Source organism: Rutilus rutilus (assembly GCF_951802725.1).
Source record: "Rutilus rutilus genome assembly, chromosome: 7".
Taxonomy (NCBI): Eukaryota; Metazoa; Chordata; class Actinopteri; order Cypriniformes; family Leuciscidae; genus Rutilus; species Rutilus rutilus.
This window is the reverse complement of record NC_140221.1, coordinates 164,131-182,407: the sequence shown is the minus strand read 5'-3', so window position 1 is coordinate 182,407 and position 18,277 is coordinate 164,131. Positions and strand designations below refer to the sequence as shown.

At 44.8% G+C, this 18,277-nt stretch overlaps 1 protein-coding gene across 1 annotated transcript; it reads right to left on the bottom strand.

Annotated features, from left to right (window-relative positions):
* Positions 1-2,772: 2,772 nt before the first annotated feature.
* LOC311294194 (uncharacterized protein) lies at positions 2,773-17,672 on the bottom strand. The gene is made up of 14 exons (XM_084414914.1): positions 17,534-17,672; positions 16,416-16,955; positions 16,041-16,125; positions 14,329-15,667; positions 14,164-14,244; positions 13,898-14,069; positions 12,997-13,086; positions 12,866-12,909; positions 12,468-12,640; positions 9,134-9,204; positions 8,842-8,987; positions 8,600-8,744; positions 6,677-6,826; positions 2,773-3,738 (listed from the first exon to the last, which is right to left on the bottom strand). The coding sequence occupies exons 2-14, from the start codon at positions 16,794-16,796 to the stop codon at positions 3,463-3,465; spliced, it is 3,153 nt and encodes a 1,050-aa protein (XP_084271040.1). The 5' UTR covers positions 16,797-16,955; positions 17,534-17,672; the 3' UTR covers positions 2,773-3,462.
* Between the last annotated feature and the right edge of the window lie 605 nt (positions 17,673-18,277).

Below are 18,277 nucleotides of genomic sequence, written 5' to 3'. Positions count from 1 at the left end.
GGAATGTGTGGTCATGAGTGTGTGGCACAGGAGTGTGTGGGCATGAGTGTGTGGCACAGGAGTGTGTGGGCATGAGTGTGTGGCACAGGAGTGTGTGGGCATGAGTGTGTGGCACAGGAGTGTGTGGGCATGTGTTACTATCAGCACATTAGCCAGACAGAGGCACACAGGGCTCTTCATGTGTGTGTGTTACAGAGAGAGAGCAAACTTTTACACTCCGCTGTCTTCCACCCATCGACAACAACAAACTCAAAGTCCCGTCTAGAACCGTCAGTCTGCCAGAATAGACTGAGAGACGGTGTCGTCTGACATCATGAGGCTGTTCTTCCTCAATTTGCGGGTTATTTGTGGGTGAAGAGGGTCATTGTGTCTTTGACAGACGCACTGAACCCAGATCGGGTCAATGAACCCACCAGCCTCAGTCATTAATTTCAGGAGCATGCAAACTTTGTCAATTTATGACATAAAATCTGCACACATTTTAATTACAATTAATTAGTGATCAGTTCTACTGAGCTTACTGTCCTCAGTGTGTTTGGTTTCTGTGGGGTGGACAGCATTCAGATCCATGCCAACAGGTTCATTATGCAAATGTGGGCAAATTGTCAATCATGTTGTTTACCTTACCAAAGTTGGGTTAAGTCAGAACAGAACGATCGCTGATGAACAGATCCATTTCGAAACTTTGAGCAGCCGAAACACTGAAACTCACCAGCAGGTCGTCACAAATGAACCCGGTACAGTTTGTTCTGGGTGGTCCTGGTTTCATCACAGGTGATATTGTTTAAATGTTTGACATTAAGCAAGTATAAGGACCTTTTACATTTACATTTTCAAGACAATAATAACAATCTTGTTATTCATTTGAATATCGACCAATCTGCACACAAAATGTCATGCTTTATTTTTACTTTAAATGCCTCTATAAAATATAATCAATCCAAATAATCTGTTTATATAATTTCATAATTTCAAATTTAATTTAAAGTCCCCCTGTAGTCAATAATTGTATCCCTTAAAACTCATCTTTGATCACCAAAATGACATATTTAAACGTTTTTTCCTATTTCCTAAAATATTAAAACTCAGTCAAATCAATATTTTGTTTAATTATGCCATCCAGTATCGTGGACTCGCTCTCTCTCGTTTCATACAAATGTAGATGCTGACATTTTGTGACTATTGTTTTGTACACTGTTGGATTATGAGATACAAACAGTTACAATTGTAAAACAGTTTAATCTCAAATCAATATATCTTATCCTCATAATTATTTATGTGGCGAAATGCTGTGTAATAAGTGTTATGACTGTACCGTATCTCTTAAATGTCCGTCTAGTTTAAACTTGCCCTGCGACATCTCGAGACAACTGAGGGTCAGGTACGGGTGTGTCTGCAAGATCCTGGGCAGGTGAAGAGTCCACACACACACACACTCACACTCTCACATACACACACACACACTGTGGCACTTAAGACAGCAGCCTGAAAAATGTAGCATTGCTGAAAAAAAAAAAAACTAGAGGTTTTTCGCATTTCGTGGAAAGAAAGTATTATTGCATAGAGAGGGGCCTTAAAACCTGCTAGATCTGAGAGCGTCGAGGAGCGACGAGCAACGAAGAGGAGCGATGAGGAGCGATGAGGAGCGACGAGGAACGACGAGGAACGACGAGGAGCGACGAGCAACGATGAGGAGCGATGAGGAGCGATGAGGAGCGATGAGGAGCGATGAGGAGCGACGAGGAACGACGAGGAACGACGAGGAGCGACGAGGAGCAACGAGCAACGATGAGGAGCGATGAGGAGCGATGAGGAGCGATGAGGAGCGATGAGGAGTGATGAGGAGCGACGAGGAGTGACGAGCAACGACGAGGAGCGACGAGCAACGATGAGGAGCGACGAGGAGCGATGAGGAGCGATGAGGAGTGACGAGGAACGACGAGGAACGACGAGGAACGACGAGGAGCGACGAGGAGCAACGAGCAACGACGAGGAGCGATTAGGAACGATGAGGAGCGATGAGGAGCGATGAGGAGTGATGAGGAGCGACGAGGAGTGACGAGCAACGACGAGGAGCAACGAGCAACGATGAGGAGCGACGAGGAGCGATGAGGAGCGATGAGGAGTGACGAGGAACGACGAGGAACGACGAGGAACGACGAGGAGCGACGAGGAGCAACGAGCAACGACGAGGAGCGATTAGGAACGATGAGGAGCGATGAGGAGCGATTAGGAACGATGAGGAGCGACGAGGAACGCTATGTTTGGAAACACAAGAATGCTGGGTAGAAGGAGAATGAGCGAGGAGAAACCAGAGAGAGAGTTAAGGCATCATCCGCTGAGCGCGAGCAATGACACAAAGAGGATTTCAGAGGAATGATGTCAGGAATTTTTGTGGCAGACGAAGCGAGAAGGAAAGATGGAGGTGAGTGCTGTTAGGACCCTTAATGAAGAAAAGCCTCCGCTTGCCTTTTTAATTACTCAACCAGGCCTGACGAGAGACCACAAAACCCTTCAGCCAGACAGACGTGCAGGAACAAAAACACTGAACAACTCGAGCTCACTCTCTCACACACACACACACACACACACACACACATCACGCTCCACGGCTCTGGCACTGAGCTTCTGCTCGCATCACACACACACACACACACACACACACACACACACACACACACACAAGAGCTGTAGTATGTGGAAGCTATAAAACAGGTTTCATGCTTAATTTCTGCAGAATTTCTCTAACACTATGTGTAATGTATGTTCATGTAGGTTTCTTGAACATAAGTTTATTCAGCGGCTCCTCAAGTACAAAATCATTAGTCTAGTCATATTGAGGATCACACATCAGCACTTGCAGAAGTCTGGGTCTGTCTGAGGGGTGTTCACTCATTTTCTGACTCAATGACACTTTGATTGTTTTTTCCTCACAATCTGTTTACGTGTCAACAGGTGCGTTTATCTGATATCGGCTTTTCAGATCTTTATCACATCCTGAGCCTAAAGGCACCATCCATCACACAGATCCTCAGCTTCTGCTCTTAATCACGGGTTCTGGTTTAAATGGAAGGATATGAGATATTCACAAACACTCGGTACACAAGAGCCATTCAGCAGTGGCACTATCAGAGATCTCTTTATCACCATGATTCAAACATCTCTTCTTCACTGTTTACAGTGGTTCTACTGACCACACAATACACTCTTACTGAAGTGTGATAGTTATTGTCCTTCTTTTAAAAATCTTGAGCAACATCTCCCTCTTGTGGACAGTGTGAAGAGGGTCAAATAATAAGAGCTTTGTGCAAAAATACTGTATATTTAAAAAGACTACAGTTGTTGCTATTTTTACCTTAGAAGAGATAGACTATAAAAATATATTAAATGATGTCAAACTTTAAAGGGTTCAAGCGCTTCAAGCATGTCTTGACAGTTTGTGCGTTACAATTTTCAAAGTTTTCAAATCTCCTTGTTCCTCCGAGGAATGACGATCTTGCGATATGTGCGTCTCTCTGAGATGTTGCGTCGGACCTTCACGACGGGCTGAGGAGGAGTCTCTAACTCCAGAGACGGACTGGAGTGCGATCTCTTCATCCCGGGGTCTTCCTCGTCCTCCGCGTCCATCACTCCTGTCCACAATCCCTGATCCAGCTCCATCAGCCGGTCTCCCACCGGTGAGTCCGACAGCGTCTGCCAGGCCTCCAGCACTCTCAGGTACACCTCATAACGAGACTTCTGTAAAACACACACAACAGGTACACCTCGTAACGAGACTTCTGTAAAACACACACAACAGGTACACCTCGTAACGAGACTTCTGTAAAACACACACAACAGGTACACCTCGTAACGAGACTGCAAAGTGTCTTAGTATTTTTTGTCTTGTTTCCAGTCCAAATATAAAAAAAAATCTTAAATCAAGAAGCATTTACTAAATTAATAAAATGCCATACGATATTATGTCTTGCTCTCTGGGGAAATAAATCAAAATAGCTTATAACAAACAACATTATCTGCCAATGGGGTAAGAGAAAAAATGTTGTTTCAGTTTGAATTAAGATTATTTTTCTTACCCCATTGGCAGATAATTTTAAGCAACATATATTTAGATATATTATATATTTATTAAAATATAATTTTCATTTTCATTTATATCCCCAGAAAACAAGACATAGGCTAATTTACTCATCTAGTAAATGCATCTTGATTTAAGATTTTTTTTATATTTGGACTGGAAACAAGACAAAAATACTAAGTAAGAAAAAGCATGTTTTGCAGGGGAATTAAACTGAGGATCTCTAAACATCACCTGACCATTCATCTAATCAAATGACCATTAAAGGAACTTATAATGCTGTTTTTAATATCTGTGTGTCCAGCCATATGATGCTACTGCTTTCAACAGAACTAAAAACTAGCAAAACAAGAGGTAATAGCGACCCTAAATGTCTGAGATGAGACAGACAAAGTCAAAGAAAAAGTTAATCGTAATGTTTTTCTGATGCGAGACTTTTATTTTGAAAGCAGTTGTCTCTTCAGCAAAGACTTTGTTCTTTCTTAAGTTTTGCTGTCAGTTAGTAAGTCTTGGGCCCACTCTCGGGCCCACTCATCCTCATCCCATCCTTCTCGAGCAGCTATTATTTCAACCACCATACAACCAGCTAGTCGAAACAGGAGTCACCGAAAACAAAGGAACCACCATCGGACTGCTAGCCAACCAGTCCTGCAGGCCACCGACAGTGAGAGAAATGGTGAGTCACAAAATTCGCCCCCTAATCTGTATACTGATTTCTTCCAACAGATCACTGAAGGGGGCTTGTTTGGACGCGAACAGCGAGAGGATGATAGGCTACGGAATTGTTGGTCACAGGTTAGGGAGGTGGAGGGAGAAGCCCAACATCCAGCCCCCCATTCCTACCCACACTTCATAGTGAAAAGTGGCCTGCTTTACTGTGTCGCCCAATGGCGGGGGGAGGAGAAACACCTGTTGGTAGTGCCGAAGTCCAAGACTGAAATCGTGTTGGAGCTAGCCCACCCACACCTAATGGCAGGGCACCTAGGGGCGAAGAACACAATTCAGCGTGTCCGAGATCGGTTCCATTGACCTGGCCTGGACGCTGAGGTGAAGCGGTTCTGCCAAAGCTGCCCAACTTGTCAAAGAACATCACCACTACAACCTCCCCCCAGCCTACTTATCCCGTTGCCAATTATCGAGGTGCCCTTTGAGCGTATCGGGATGGACCTAGTGGGACCGCTGCCGAAGTCTGCCCGGGGCCACGAGCACATACTCGTCATCGTGGATTATGTAACCCGGTACCCCGAAGCTGTACCCCTTCGTAAGGCTACATCGAAAAACATTGCCAAGGAACTGTTTCTTCTGTTCAACCGGGTGGGCATTCCGGCCGAGATCCTGACCGACCAGGGCACTCCGTTCATGTCCAAGCTCATGAAAAACCTATGCCAGTTACTGCGAGTCAAACAGCTCCGTACTTCAGTCTACCACCCCCAAACGGACGGACTAGTTGAGCGTTTCAACCAGACTCTAAAGCAGATGTTACGGCGGGTGGTAGCTGAGGACGGACGTGACTGGGATCTCATGATCCCGTACATGCTCTTTGGTATCCGTGAAGTCCCTCAAGCCTCCACAGGGTTTACCCCCTTTGAGTTGTTGTTTGGGCGGCAACCGCGAGGTCTCCTCGACATAGCCCGGGATGCATGGGAACGTCAGCCCTCCCCACAGTGATAGAGCACGTATGAGATATGAGACAGAAGATTGACCGAGTCATGCCATTAGTGCGAGAACATCTAGCCTCGGCCCAGCGTGCACAGCAACGCCTCTATAACCGACCCGCTCAAGCTCGGGAATTCCAGCCAGGAGATCGGATCCTCGTCCTGGTTTCGTGTGCTGCTTCTAAATCCCTGGCATCCTGGCAGGGACCCAACACAATAATTGAGTGGGTTGGGCCAGTGACGTATAGAGTTCGTCAGCCGGGAAGGAGGAAAGCAGATTGGATTGTGACGAGTCTCCAGTCTTCATCATTCAATCACATAACAAAAACTAGTTTGGGACTCTATTTAATAGCCTTACCTGTTTATTCATCAGTGTTACAATTTCTTACAATTTATGTGTATAATTAAAGTGGGACGGTACTTGTATGTGTGTTAACCATTTTTGAGAAACACATTTGCTTGGTCCAAATTCCTAAAAGTTTGGGCCGTGGCTTAATGACAATGGGAAGGTGTGGGTCCACAGGTATAAGATATTACACTGCCAACATGTCCTCGATCAGTGGCCTTGTCTTGTTTTTAAGCAAAATAACGGAGAGTTCACCCACAAAATAACCAAACTTTCAATTCAAGCTGTTTTTATGGTCATCTTGAGCCAGTGTGAGAGTGTGTTTGAAAGAGTGAGAGTGTGTGTGTGTGTGTGTGTGTGTGTGTGGGTGGGTGTGGGTGTGTGTGTGGGTGGGTGTGGGTGTGGGTGTGTGTGTGAGTGTGTGTGTGTGTGTGTGTGTGTGTGTGTGTGTGTGTGTGGGTGGGTGTGGGTGTGTGGGTGGGTGTGGGTGTGGGTGTGGGTGTGGGTGTGTGTGTGAGTGTGTGTGTGTGTGTGTGTGTGTGTGTGTGTGTGTGTGTGTGAGTGTGTGTGTGTGTGTGTGTGAGTGTGTGTCTGCACCTCGTACTGCAGGTACTCCTCTCTCTGCCGGAGCTCCTCCTGTTCTCTGGCTCTGCTCTTCCGGCTCTCTGACCCTATCTCCTCCTGGAGAACACACAGATCCCGCTGGAAGCTCAGCAACATGGACCCGTGCGACTGGACCTGCTTCTCCTTGGGAAGAAAGTGAAACCTTTAGTGAAACTAAAGAAATTAATGAAGAAGGAAGCTGGGTTAGAGATGAAGAGCTACGGTCAGAAGTAAACATCAGTGTGAAAGAGACGTGTGTGTGTGTGTGTGTGTGGACCAATCACTGCGAGCGTCGACAGCATCAACAGCCAATCAAAATCACCCAACTTTAAGTGCGCACTACAGTTGTGCTCACTGAACATTCACAGAACGCAACTGCAGTGTGCTTAAAATAAACAAACAATCGTACCCTCCTTGGTGGTGTGCGCGGTAATATAGTTATTGTTCTTAGAGTGAGCGGGCCTTAAAGGGACAGTGCACCCAAAAATGATCATTCTGTCATCATTTACTCTCCGTCATGTCATTCCAAACCCAGAAGATTTTCTTTCATCTTCAGAACAGAAATGAAGATATTTCGTCTTTTCATCATAGCCACTGTGTCTCTTCAGAAGACTTGAACTAAACTGCTCCATTCATATGGATTTTTTTTTACCATCTCTTTATGAACATTTTGAACCATCACAGATTTTCAATGGAGGGACAGAAAATTCGTGGGCAGCGCAGATATATATCGTGCCGTTGGGCTTCAGGCGACCCGAGTAGCGATTGGTCGGTCATGAACGATAAACTAATCTTTAATATGACTCGGGACTACCGAGTTGTCTCAGAGAGTGATTCGTTAATTTTGTGTTGACTTCGCATGTGCAGCATCCTGGGTTCTGTACTGGAAACAGAAATGATTAGTTCGTCTCTCGAGTCTTCGGGTCCGACTCGGAGTCTTTCGTTCTTCCCGTCAGTCACATAGAGGCTAAGCTGTCAGTACCGGAAAGAGAAATGATTAGTTTGTCTCTCAATTGTTCGGGTCTGATTCTTCTGATTCTTTCGTTCTTTTGTCACATGACGTGATGTGACAGCGCTGGACACATAAATGAGTTAATAATTCCCAAATTTTCTCATAAACAAGCACATTGTCCGTTTTTTTTTTTTTTTTTTACTGTTAGGCCTAACTTTTAGTCCCAAATTCAAGTTCTTTTCCATATGAATGTGGTACTAAAGAGTTGGTAATGCTTTAACCTTTATCTATGATGGGGAAAATCACTTAAGGTCACATAAAGATACCTATATATAGCTAATATCAACATGCAGTTATGTGACATAAAACCGAACGACTCGAACCCGAAGACTCGAAATGTGAACTTATCAATTCTGTATCCGGTACAGACTGCATAGCTCAGTTTATGAGGCTCACGGGATGAACGAACGACTCAGATCAGGAGGTGAGGTAAACTAACAGACTGCATCGCCTGAAGACCCAGATAAATGAATGAATCCTTTCTGTTTCACATAATTTGGCCTTTTCCTTGCATTGCAATTTTTTTCTTATTCTAAATGCGATAAACATTTGATGTGTTTGGGGAATTTGGCTATTAACGTATCATTTTAAATACATTCTACTGAAATGAACGAAATAACTCAAAGATTCAAAGATCCGAGTCAGTAAAATTATCCAAACTCCCCCCCACCTCTCTCTCTCTCACACCCGCTCCCTCCCTCCCTCCCTCCCTCCCTCCCTCCCTCTCTCCCTCTCACACCCCCCATCCTCCCCCCCTCTCTCACACACCCTCCCCCCCCATCCTCCTAACCTAACCCTAATGTGGCTTAATTTCGTTGTGTTGTAAACTTATGTTTGCTTTTTACATTTTGTTGTGTTGTGCACTACTGGGCCACCGTACCGCCCAGACATAAGAGAACGGTTACCAGTGTGAGGTTGGACTGTGTCGCGGGTAAGATGGGCCGGCAGAACCTCTTCTGGGACCCGACCGCTGCAGGGAACGGTGGAGAGGAGTGAAGCGCCGACACCAGGTTTATCCGGCCGATCCACGAGTTCATCTGCTCCGTGGACCTGAAGGACACACGATCATCACTCAGATCTGACTGTTAATGCTTCTGAAGAGAATCTGCACATACACACTCACGCAGCCTCAAACGCACACACTCACGCAGCCTCGAAGAGGAAGACTCTCCAGTCGGCCGTCTGCAGGCGAAACACGTGCGGGCGTTTGGTGTAGTTCAGGGCTCGCTCGGCCAGAGCGTGATGAACACTGACCACCTCCTCTGAGCTCTGGCAGTCCTTCCCGTAATCATCCTGGACACACACACACACACACTGCTCAACAATCTAGCTTTCACTGCTATTAGTACTGATGCTTTGGCAAGGTTGTATAAAAAGCAGACATGTCACTAAAGCACTGCAAAACATGACGACGTGTGTCATCTGTCTCTGGCGATTACCTTCTGCAGGTAAAGCACCATTCCCTTCAGCATGGCATAGAACGTCTTCCAGCTTCGCTTCCCCCACGGAGCTGCAAATCAGTTCAATTAGTGATCAGCGTGTTAAATGTGCTCTAGAGTGGTCAAGATGGTCAACTCATTGACTAGACAAAAAAATGACTAGTTAGTTTGAGTTTTTGTCTAGTGTTTCCAGCGGTGGTGATGAACTGTTGGACTGTCTGACTGTCAGCGGCTCGGTGAACATGGTGAAATTGTGTTTCTAAATACATCCACTGCTACTATAAGTTCATACTATCAAACAACATCATTTCTGTCTGGCTTCAGAGCAGTAATGCTTTTAGTATGCTTTTTTTTTTTTCGAGGACTGATAGTTTTGTGGAATAAAAGAATATAGGGGGGGGGGGCGGGTCGTGTCATCAAATTTGCTAAAAGAACAAGCATTTTAGATTCAAGCGCTAGTCGCGCTCTCAAGGCTGAAGGATCGAAATACAGGTTACATTGCATGCTACATGCGTATGTGTTTTATTATTATTCATGGTTGTGTGTATAAAATCAGCTCACCAAATTGTCTTTCATGCATAAACAGGTTTTATATTTTCCAGGCTCGAATACCTCGAATATTGAATTGGTCACTTTCCAAGCCATTAATGATGCATGTGAGAACTTATCTTTTATATTGTTTTATTAATTAAAAATGAACTTATTTCAATTATTTTAACTAAATTTTTAATTCGCAGTATCGGCTGTGGTAGATCTTACGAAAGATGATGATGACGGTGAGAGTGCTGGACCAAGCGGTGAACCTTTGAGAAAGACCATCGGTTCTAGTTCGCCCGGTACCCCACCAGCCGTTCCACTTGCTGCCCCACCCCCCAGTCCTATCACCCCACCTGCCAGCCCTCCTGTCACACCTCCTGCCACCCCTCCGGCCATTCTACCTAACACCCCACCTGCCACCCCGCCTGTCATTTCCCCTGGTACCCCGCCTGTCAACCAGTCACCCCGTCCATCTACCAGCAGGGCAAGCAGTCAGCAGCCCAGTCCTGACACGACTGTGTTTTACGGTAAGACTAACTACATTATCAAAAGTTTAAAAATCCAAATTGTACCGGACCATTAAGATTTTTGTTATTTTTCTACACAACAGGTTCAACCGGAAAGCATGACGATGTGACGGCCTGGGATAGTGATCAACTGGAAGCATGGGAGTGTGGTTCTTGGGCGAGTGGACGCGGCGATGAGGTAGAGGCCATAAACACTAATCAAACAATTGATGAATACAGTGATTTTCACCAATCATCGGAAGAAGACGAAGGAGACATTGAGGATGAAGAAGTAGCATCAGCAGCAGGGTCTCAGACGGTTGATGATGACGGTGCTACTCCTCTGATGCGCACGCTTATCGATTCAATAGAATCATTGAGACAACAGTCTCGTGATGCACACAATATATTATTTTTTGTAGTTGTTGAAAATCGATCAGTTAAGCTACCAAAGCAAAGAGATCAAGGGGGAAATTTAGTAGGGCTGGCCTCCAATAGTCAACTAGAAGAGGTTTGGTCGACCAAAATGTTATTAGTTGGTCAGTCACAGAAAAAAAACTCCACAGGAAGTGGCGAAATCACACAGGCTGTGACGGACAGATCGTTAACGGCAACCCTAACCTCAAATATGGCTTATCACTTGAATCATGTAAGTAGCAGCAACTTTACAAATACTCCGTCATTTTTGGTCATACATATAAGAGTAATGGAAACTGTAAAGAGTCTACTTTTATTTCTGTAAACTCACAATAACAACAAAACGTTGTGCTTTTGTAAAATAAAGAAAACAGGATGCGTTTTCTGCCGTCAGTGTAGCCTATACTTGCCTCACAGACATGAGAAATATACTGTATCTATAGAAAGCTATATATGTCTTTTAAATGAACCAATTCAATAGGAAAATAAATATTCTCAGATTATGTAATCCGTATGAAACCTGCATATAGGCGTGTCCACTAATGTGGAGATGACGAGTCAGCATCGTCAACTTAATCTCTGCAGCCGAACACACAGAAAACAACATTATCAATTAATTATTCAAATGTTTTGACAGTCTCCTATTCATAATCATTACGTTTGCCGGTGCGCTGTGGCAAGCTTTAAGCGTGTGTTTCAGCGCTGATTAGGCTATGTATTATATAGGCAATTAAAAGCTCAATATTATGATTTATGACTTATTAATATAAACGCGCGATTAGTTGAATAATCGCTTAAATGGACGACTACTAGTCAACTAGAAAAATATTTAGTCGAGGGCAGCTAGACGCTAGGGACATGTCTTTACCAATATCCAGTGATTACTGAATCGTCCCTACCTATAATAATGATCAAACAATTCAAATATACTCATATGGAACCGCTGTTGTTGTAATTGTGGCTGCATCTGAAATGGGTCATACCATTGACATTACCTGAGAAGTCACAGTAAATAAATGTCCCCCAGCAATGTCAAAATCAAACCTACGCACTGGAAAGAAATGCGTCTGAACGTTGTCTGGTGAACATGGCCTCTTCGGGGCTGTTTACACTGGCCACTTCATGCGTTTTCTCAGATCGGATAGCTGTCTGATTTAACAAAACGATTCCATTTACACCTGGTCACATAAATGTGTTTTTGCAAAACGGATATAAATCCGATCTTCAATTCCCGCGCTAAATGCTGATTTAATGGAGTGCACGTCACCGAAAGCAACAGATATGAGCTGCATTTTATTGATCATCAGCTAAAATGTCAAAATCAAAGACCGCATTAAGAGAGAGCGGAAACAGCCCTGGTAAGATCATTTCGGTTCTTTACTTTTAATGAAGATGATTGTGTGTTAAAGCGTCTGCGACTTACTTTCACTTTGATTTGCGACAGTTTGCACATTGGCTTGATATGCTCAGCTGCTCGTCTGTGGCGATGCGTGTTCCAGTAGCGTCGTCATATCTGGCTATAACATGACGTATAGCCTATAACATGCTCTCACGTGTTTATTTTTTAGCATTTTTGGGAGAAGTAAAATTTACATATGTGGTTTCAATAACTAGATGCATTTACACTTGTCCAGTTTCGTCTGGAATGCGGCCCAGAACTCCTCCTGAAGTGGTTTGAGTGATCGGATTCAAATCCGTCTCGAATGCGTTTCGGAGGGCATTTACACCTGGCCTTTTCACGATCGGATAGCTTTCCGATCACAGAAAACTAATGAAGTGGCCAGGTGTAAACAGCCCCAAGATCGACCACTGCATATATGTAGCTTTGATCATATCTGTACATGAGACTTGACTTTATCCACATTGTGACTCACTGCGTTTGCCATCAATGTCTGCATGTGCTTTACGCTTTAAAAAGCCTTTCTGGAACACCGTGGCCTTCCTATCGTGAGGGAGATCCTGGAAGGGGTTACTCTTCGATCGCAGGTGCCCGTCCTGGTCCAAGTCCTGCTCGAGCATCAGGGATTTGGCCAGAACCTCATCCTCTCTGGGAACAGAGATAATACAATACAATGTTTATTTATAAAGCACAATTTAAAAACAACCAAAGTTGACCAAAGTGCTGTACAAAAAAATGTAAAAATCTAAGAATAAAACACAAGCTGTAAAATAGGTGTAACACACGAAAGTAAAATCATAAAACAGCAAGTCAAGATATAAAGCAGATAAAGCAGCAGATCAGAAGTCAGATCCGCACTGCAGGTTTACTCACACGGCCCACTGAAGTGGATCGCTCTTGATGGAGCTGTAGAGACTCTGAAAGAGACAGAAGAACCCGAATCACTACTGACCACCACAGCAGTGAAGCTAATAATGCAACACATGAAGATTTGGCAAACATACCTTCAGACAGTCCTTGCTGAAATTCTCGCCTCCGTTCATGCCGTTCAGATTTGACACAAACTCAGCCATGGACATGGACTTCCCGACATTCTGACGACACAAGTAAAGGATTGCTCTTACAAGATCAAGTGACATCACAAATGCACTCCTCGTTCAAATGTTTGGGGTCTAAACTAACCCTTTTTCTATGTGGGTAACACATGAGACTCACCACTGCTTGCTTAGTTGGGGACACTTATTACTCTTAATATTATTGATCAGCCTGCATTTACAACATCGTATGAGAACTGAACTGAGCTGAACGATGACATCACTGTTTTCTCTAGAGCTGCTGTATCGATAAATGAACTAAGGGTGCATTTACACGACAATGATGTACTGAAAACAGGAACGTTTCTTCCTCTGTACAGGTGAAAACATTATCAAAATGATTCCCGTTCAGACGGATCAGCGAAAACGGCTAAAAACGCTGTATTATTCATGCCAGACAAGTAATTGGCGATTCAAACGCGTATGCCTAGAGACTAAACACGTAATACACATGTGCACGCCGTCACTGTTTTCACAGATTCACATTTTTGAAGTTTACACGGAGATGATAACAGTATCGCTTTCAAAACTCGCTTTCAAAAACTTGCACTTTGAAACCTATTTAAGTTTGCGTTCTCAAATGGCCAGAACGCATTAAAAGTTTTCTGTTTTCAGTTGAAAATGGTGTCGTGTAAGCGGCCCCTAAGGTAATAACCAAAAACTTACTTAAGCTGGACAATGACTTTCTTCTAGAGCTGCTTGTACAGCCAAAACTTATCTTTGTTGCATTATTTTCCTGTTATCACTGTAAAGCTGCTTTGAAACACTCTGTACTGTAAAAAGCACTATAAATGAAGGAGACGTGACTCACCTGTCCGTGCAGGTCTGAGTTGAGCAGCATTACGGCACAGGTGAGCGTGAGCACAGATCCCGCTGAGGAGAATCCCTCAGGATTACACTGCTGGAAACGAGAGGAGAAGCGATGCAGGACTCTCTCACGCTCCTGAGTCTCACCCGTCAGAACAACCACCTTCAGAAACGACCTAAGAATCAGGATGAGCCCAAAAACAGTTGAGCGATCTCTTGACGGAGATGCATGTCCTCACTGGTCAGATTTACTGGGAATGAGAAGCCTACCGCAGCGCTTGCTCCAGAGTCTGGCTGGTAAAGTCGAAGAACTTGAGGTACTCTTCCCCAACAGCACGACTGAACTCGTTGCTATCAAAAGAACAGGCAAATGAGAAGATTTGGTCGAAACACAAATAGTTTCATACACTTCATCAATGCCAGGTAAAGACTTACTCTTTGTCCAGATGCCTGACCACATCTGTGCGCTGAAACCCGTCCAGCCTGTAGAGCCTCTCAGCCAAGCGTTGAGCCTCGGCCCGGTTCCCCACCTCAGCACTGCCGTTCATGCAGCGACCCACGGGGTTATCTGGATCCTCCTCTGATGTCATACGCTGCTCTGATGTCATATCCTGCTCTGATGTCATACGCTGCTCTGATGTCATATCCTGCTCTGATGTCATATCCTCCGCTGATGTCATACGCTGCTCTGATGTCATATCCTCCGCTGATGTCAAACGTTGCTCTGATGTTATATCGTCTTCCGCTGATGTCATACGCTGCACTGATGTCATATCCTCCGCTGATGTCATACGCTGCTCTGATGTCATATCCTCCGCTGATGTCATACGCTGCTCTGATGTTACATCTTCTTCCGCTGATGTCATACGCTGCTCTGATGTCATATCCTCTGCTGATGTCATACGCTGCTCTGATGTTACATCTTCTTCCGCTGATGTCATACGCTGCTCTGATGTCATATCCTCCGCTGATGTCATACGCTGCTCTGATGTTACATCTTCTTCCGCTGATGTCATACGCTGCTCTGATGTCATATCCTCCGCTGATGTCATACGCTGCTCTGATGTCATATCCTCTTCCGCTGCATGTGTCCGGTCATTGGACTCTGATCCTGGCGTCTGCTGGCAGGGTTTCTGCTCATCTGAACACCAGACCCGCTCCGGGGATTCCCGCTCGCCTGGCTCTCTCGGCTCTCTCGGCTCAGACTCCTGTGCTTCTGCTGGAAGACCGTTTTCAGGCTCAACCTTTTGCTCTGAAATCACCAGCTGTTCTCTATATTTCGCTCGGCCTAAGCCATGAATGTCATTACTCGGGCTCATCTCTGTCGCTGTAACGGATGTGCTCATCTTGTCTGGCTCTTGTGTCAGTGTTGATTCCTTGAGGTCCACCGAACCGTTGGTGAGGTCCGACAGCGGCTCGGGTGGATCTGTGATGGTGTTCTGTGACTGATCCGACCGGACCGCTGGAGGACTGGACTCTTCCTTCTCCACAACCTCAGGTTCTTCAATCGGATCCTGAGGACCGGTTCTTGCATCTGCTGATTCTCCGTTGGCTTTGGTCTCAGTCCACTCTCCTGTGTGCTCTTCACTGCCTGAATCTGTGCTTTTCTCATGGGTGAACAGCATTCTGGGAAGGACTAACATGCCGGGTTCCTCGTGTTCTTGCGACGGTGAGCTCTCTTGAACTGGTCGAATCTCTGAGTCTCTTGTGTCCATAAGGATCTGAGCACCATCAGAAAGATCTAAATGCTCTTCAGCCACATCTGCTCTGGAATCTGATGGAAAAAGCAAAGATAAACACTTGCATTACAGATTTCAGAAGAACACTTCAGTGTTCTCAGAGTATTTGTGGCTTCTTTTTCTAAAAACACAAAAAGGCCTTCCAGAACAACACCCAGTCCAAACCTCTAAGAATGTAAAGGCTGATGGGAAACTGGTGTGCATGTGACCACATTTTAAAGGTTATGCAACGAGACACTTGAAGAGGAAGCCAAATCGACTGAGTTAGCAAACAGCTTTACATTCACAGCTGACAAACACATGGCCATTTCACAACCGTCAAACAATTACAACCTCACCCATTGAACAATATGATTTAAAGCACTTCTATACTGTAAATCACATCAGCTTTAAGCATTGAGACGTTACCTGTGATATCTGCAGAAGATGTGGAGGACTCCTCATGTGAAGCTGCCATCTGTGTTTGTGAATCTGATATCTGTGCATCACGTGCCTGTCGGGCGAAAAACATCAGAACAGATTCTCTTCACCCAAACATTCAGCATCTTTTGGTCAAATCTGAACCAACTCATTCAAAAAATGTTCCAGCCTTAAATGGTGAACTAAAAAATTAATCTTTTCGTTTCAAAAGCTGTTCCTCTAAGGTACGAATATATTAAACCACATTCTGAAGTGCACACAAATATAAATATAAAGAAAGCAGGTCCCCGGTTACTGACACAAGAACATGTCTACCAGAGAAACCACAAGGTCCTTCCGCTGCTCGGCTCAAATATACAGTACCTGGGAAGAAGCAAGCCTGACGTCCTCTTCTGACTCGGCTTCAGCCGGCAAATCAAACACGCCATCCTGATGCGGGATATAACTGAGGTCTGCAGACGGCAGATTCAAGGTCCAGTCAAATCCTGGTCCGTCAGCGTAGTCCAGTTCAGGGTGGGATCCAGGAGACGGGGGTTCTGCGGGAGTCTCGGGAGTTTCAGGAGCGTCCCACTGCACAGTGGCATGAGAGAGAGGAGAGACCGGGAACACGGTCGGAGAGAGATCGGACACATCCAGACCCACGCTCTTCATAGAGATGCCCTCGTCCTCCTGCTTCATTCTCTCGATGTACTGCTGGGCCTCCAGGTAAGGCTCAGACTCCTGATAGTCTACTATATTCTCCATAGTCTTCTCATTTAGATGGTCATGATGAGGAGTTTAGGAAGGGCTTGTGTTCAGTCTTTGTCCTCTGTGATGAGCAGGGCGTCCATTTTGAGATCGACGTTTAGAAACACTGTCTCCTCCCACGTAGAACAAAAATTTCAACCAACAAGCTCCAAGAGACTGAAAGAGATTTCAGAAAACAAATGACATCTATATCATCATGAGCATCCATTCCATACAACATGTGATCCAACATTTAGAGTATGAAAATGCTCATTTCAGTCTAAGGTGCGTCTGTAGAGATTAAAAAAATGTCATTAGCCGTCATATCCATGCCGCTCTGACACCACAAAACCACCACAACTTACAGCCGTGTGTGTGAGAACGCTGAATCTCTCATTTCTGCTATTTTAATGGAAGGTCTGCAGACCAGCTGCTTGAGTTCAACATTTACACAAAAGAAAATATAAACGACACATTGCAATGAACATCTTATTTCCTTATTATGAATTTCTCAGTATTTATGTCCAAACGACAGGACCAGAGTGAGTGTTTGCAATATTGAAAATAGTCTGTCAAAACCAGCCACAGAAATGAGCAATGAATTCATTTTTACATGTCATTCATGAAATCCCCCATAAGCCGCATGTCTGGTTTGCATGTTCGCATTGCCCTTACAAGCAGCACACGATCAATGAGGTGATTTATAGTATCTAATGTGATGATGGTTTCAGAGAAATGTAGAGAATGAAGCTCACCTCACCCGTGTCCTTCAGTAAAGCCCTCTGAACTCTTTTACAAGACTCACAGGGCGGATGTGCTCTGCTAAGAGTTTTGCTCAAGAAGCACTGAGACACATTTACACTTCCTGACCACAAACAACTTCCACTGACAGAGAGAGAGAGAGAGAGAGAGAGAGAGAGAGAGAGAGAGAGAGAGACAGAGAGAGAGAGAAGAGAGAGAGAGAGAGGAGAGAGAGCGACAGAGAGAGAGAGAGAGAGACAGATAAAGACAGAAAGAGAGAGAAGAGAGAGAGAGAGAGAGAGAGAGAGACAGACAGAGACAGATAAAGACAGAAAGAGAGAGAGAGAGCGAGAGAGAGAGAGAGAGAGAGAGAGAGAGAGAGAGAGACAGATAAAGACAGAAAGAGAGAGAGAGAGACAGACAGAGACAGATAAAGACAGAAAGAGAGAGAGAGAGAGAGCGAGAGAGAGAGAGAGAGAGAGAGAGAGAGACAGATAAAGACAGAAAGAGAGAGAGAGAGAGAGAGAGAGAGACAGACAGAGACAGATAAAGACAGAAAGAGAGAGAGAGAGAGAGCGAGAGAGAGAGAGAGAGAGAGAGAGAGAGACAGATAAAGACAGAAAGAGAGAGAGAGAGAGAGAGAGAGAGACAGACAGAGACAGATAAAGACAGAAAGAGAGAGAGAGAGAGAGAGAGAGAGAGAGACAGACAGAGACAGATAAAGACAGAAAGAGAGAGAGAGAGAGAGAGAGAGAGAG

What these genes read in the sequence shown, in the direction of transcription:
- LOC311294194 (XM_084414914.1), bottom strand. Translation starts at nt 16,796, where the DNA reads ATGGAGAATATAGTAGACTATCAGGAGTCTGAGCCTTACCTGGAGGCC. An exon ending in ACTCAGACCTGCACGGACAG is followed by an intron (nt 13,087 to 13,897) that starts GTGAGTCACGTC and finishes TTGTGTCGTCAG; the next exon opens with AATGTCGGGAAGTCCATGTC. An exon ending in CACAGTCCAACCTCACACTG is followed by an intron (nt 6,827 to 8,599) that starts GTAACCGTTCTC and finishes TTTCTTCCCAAG; the next exon opens with GAGAAGCAGGTCCAGTCGCA.